The following is a 3,493-nucleotide window of genomic DNA, read 5'->3' on the forward strand; positions in this document are numbered from 1 at the left end:
TTCATTACAATGATTACAATCCCCTCCATGTACCATCAGTTAACAATATTTCTCTCTATTCACTTTAGCGTTTTGTAAATCATTTCTCTACATAGTAATGTTATTGGAAGTAGTATGCATCCCAAAGTACCAAGTACTTCTTTCTCTCTCATTGAGTCATCCTCTACCCCAGCTTTAGGTATCTTGTCCTACAGTGTCTCCCATGACTTAGTCAGCCTCTTGATCTTTGGCGATGAGTTCTCTTTCTAGTCTTCTTGGAGCGTATGCCTCGGTCTTGTGACAATTTCCTTTCCCAGCAAGCCCAGGTTTAACTGATCAGCCAGTCATTTTAGACTTCCCCATGCTTGAGTGGATTGGATCCACCTAACACTTAAGAAGTCTAGTGGGAGGGACAGATTAGCCTGGAATGGTAAGTCTTGGTGAAGCCAGAATCTAGGAGAGAGTGAGTGTCGTGGGAAGCTGTTAGGGAAGGGTTGGAGTCTACTCCTTGATCTAAGGGGTATTCGTGTGAAGTCATATTCACCAGTGAGTGGATCCAAAGAGCCTCCTGGTAGTGGAGCTAGGGAGTGAAGGACTGGAGGGGTGGAGTCTCCTTGAGAACTAGAATGGAGTCTCTCCTGGACAAGTGGTGCATGCATGTGGTGGCCCTTCCCATGACTCCCCTGGGGTCAGTCTGTGACTTTCTGGCTTCATTTCTAGGCTATATTCTTGGTGGCATGGGTTTTCTGACCCAGGCTAGAGAATGTGTGGAACTGGCGGGAGTGTGAGCCCATTCTCCTCCCTCCACTGCTCAGCCATTTGTCTGTGTGGGAATGGTGGCTCTCACAGGTACTAAAGAACCCAGACAATGTCTGTGTACCTCTGAAATCAGAAGGGACATTTTGGTATAAGAAAAGGGAGGCATTTATTACCCCCAAAGTTGTTCCATATGACACATTTTACCTTGGGGATAATCACATCCAAGGGCAGAGGTGTCTTGGTGTGGTGGGTGGAAGGAAGCGGTTGGAAACATGGGGCCTGTGATTACATGTGTCCTATAAATTTGAACCAGATAATCTCTAGAAATATCAGCGATTCCACATGGGCAGATTCCTATAGCATGAAAGTACAAATAAACCAGCCCTCCCAACCTTCTTCATAGCTCATGCCCTCAACAATTCTTTTCTGACTGCTAATGTGGTTTAGAAAGGAGCTCTGGTAGTGTAGTGTTTACGAGTTGGGCTGCCAACCTCAAAGTCAGCAGTTCGAAACTACCAGCTGTTTCGTGGGAGAAAGATGAAACTTTCTGCTTCTGTAAAGATTTATAGCCTTGGAAACCCTGTACAGGGTCGCTATGAGTCGGGAACGATTCCACAGCACATAACAACAACAACAACAACAATGTGGTTTAGAAGGCCTTCTTTGCCATTTTCTAACAGATGCAGATGAATAAAATTGTCTGACATTTTGTGTAAAAACCAATCCCTTTAGTAAAGTTATATCTAATTCACTTAACTACATATGCTTAGCAATGATGGTCAACTAGTAGACAAGTGCTGGTTTGGATAATGTCTTCATTACAACTTGTAATTCACCTGTTTGGATCTTTAGTGCTGGGAACTACACAGATACATTCCTGCTTGAAAAAAGTTTTCTCTATCCAAGTTTTCTGACTCTGGAAGAGCAAGAAGTAAAAATTAGACAAGTATATCCCCAAGCCATCATGAGAGTTCACTCTTTTGTGTTTATAAAATGACTATGACTTATTAGGAAGTTGGCTCATCACACTAGAATGATTGTTACTAGTTGCTATCAAGTCTGCCCTTGTTCATGACGACCTATGCACAACAGAACAAAACATTGTCCTGTCCTCAACCATCCTCATAGTCTTTGTTTCAGTCCATTGTTGTATCTATTGTATTACTTTGCAACCTAGGGGACACATCTTCAGCATTATATTGGACAACATTCAGTTGTTACCCATGGGATTTGCAATGGCTAATTTTCAAAGGTAGAAGAAACCAGGCCTTTCTCATCTGTCTTGTTGGGAGCACTGCTGAAACCTGTCTACCATGGGTGATTGTATGTGTATTTGATATACTGGTAGCATAGCTTCCAGCATCATAGCAACACAAAACTACCACAGTAGGACAGACTGACAGATGCATGGTGCGGCATTTGGATAGTCATCTCCAGTGGTTGATGTAAGTCTTTAAGGATCTTAGCTCTCATTTCTTTGAAGAGAAATGACTTGGATTCAGTGTGCATGTGAACAGATAGTGCAGTTACACACCTCCTTCTCCAACATGAAGCACCTTGGCTACCTGACCCTTTGCTTCCTTGCACTCAACTTGCCTGGTGGAAGCACCAGCAGTCAGTCATCCACGACGCAGATCTAGTAGCCAACTGGTGGATAATGGGATGGACAACAGTGCTAATACGACTTCTGTCATTTTTAAGTCATTTTAAACTACAGGCTTCAGTTACTTTTTAAAAAGAACTAGTATCAGTTGCAGTGGTGCCAATTCGGACTCATAGTGACACCATGTATGTCAAAGCAGAATTGTGTTCTTTTATTGTTTTTTTTTTAAAGAAACTTTTTACTGTGAATTGAGTGAAGGTTTATAGAACAGATTATCAGTTTTACATTCAGCAAATCATAAATTTTGCTTCATTACAATGATTAAAATCCCCTCCCTGCACCATCAGTTCACAGTGTGTATTTACCTCTGTTTCCACGAACTCTTACACTCTCTTCCCTGTATCTCCTATTAGCTTCATCCTTCCTCTGCCAACTGTCCTTCGTGTTGTGTATTGCCTGCCTCATCGCCCATGGTTAACATGTGCTAACAGTAATAATTTCCCACACCCCTCCAATTCCCACACCCCAGTAGCCATCATAGAATGTTTTAGTTAGCAAGAAAATATTTTCTTAACTTTTTGCAAAAGTGGTCTCATACAATATTTATCCTTTTAGGATTACCTAATTTCACTCAGAATAATGTCTTCCAGGTTCATCCATGCTGAGAGGTATTTTTCAGATTCATTATCATTATTCTTCAATGTTGCCTAATATTCCATTGTGTGTATGCACCAAAGTTTGTTTAACCATTCTTCTGTTGATGAGCATTTAGACTGTCTCCATCTTTTTGTTTTTGTAAATAGTGCTGTGATAAGAATGAGTGTGTACCTATTTATGCTACAGCTGTTTTACTTGAAGTTATATACCAAGTAGAGGGATACATACAGTGTTTCTATTTCCAATTTACCGTTTTTCACAGTGGTTGAACCAACAGTGTAGGAGAGTCCTAGTTGCTCTACATCTTTGTCAGCACTTGTTGTTTTCTGGTTGTTGTTGTTGTTTTTTTTAACCTTTGCTGTTAATGTTGGTGTGAGATTATATCTCATTGTTGTTTTGCTTTGTATCTTTCTAGTGGCTAATGATTGTGAGCATTTTCTTATGGTTGTTGGCTGCATGAATGTCTTCTTTGGTGAGGTGTCATCTGTTCATATC

General features: G+C 41.0%; 1 protein-coding gene across 1 annotated transcript in view; it reads right to left on the bottom strand.

The window, feature by feature from the left end:
• Positions 1-2,806, bottom strand: part of TRPM1 (transient receptor potential cation channel, subfamily M, member 1) — a 148,236-nt gene extending 145,430 nt beyond the window's left edge. Inside the window, exons 1-3 of the mRNA XM_006872161.1 lie at positions 2,707-2,806; positions 2,316-2,352; positions 1,575-1,652 (exon numbers count right to left, since the gene is read on the bottom strand). Coding sequence (XP_006872223.1) covers positions 1,575-1,652; positions 2,316-2,352; positions 2,707-2,806 — 215 coding nt within the window. The remainder of the gene's footprint in view (positions 1-1,574; positions 1,653-2,315; positions 2,353-2,706) is intronic.
• Between the last annotated feature and the right edge of the window lie 687 nt (positions 2,807-3,493).

The sequence above is a fragment of the Chrysochloris asiatica genome, unplaced genomic scaffold (genome assembly GCF_000296735.1).
Source record: "Chrysochloris asiatica unplaced genomic scaffold, ChrAsi1.0 scaffold00184, whole genome shotgun sequence".
Classification (NCBI taxonomy): domain Eukaryota; kingdom Metazoa; phylum Chordata; class Mammalia; order Afrosoricida; family Chrysochloridae; genus Chrysochloris; species Chrysochloris asiatica.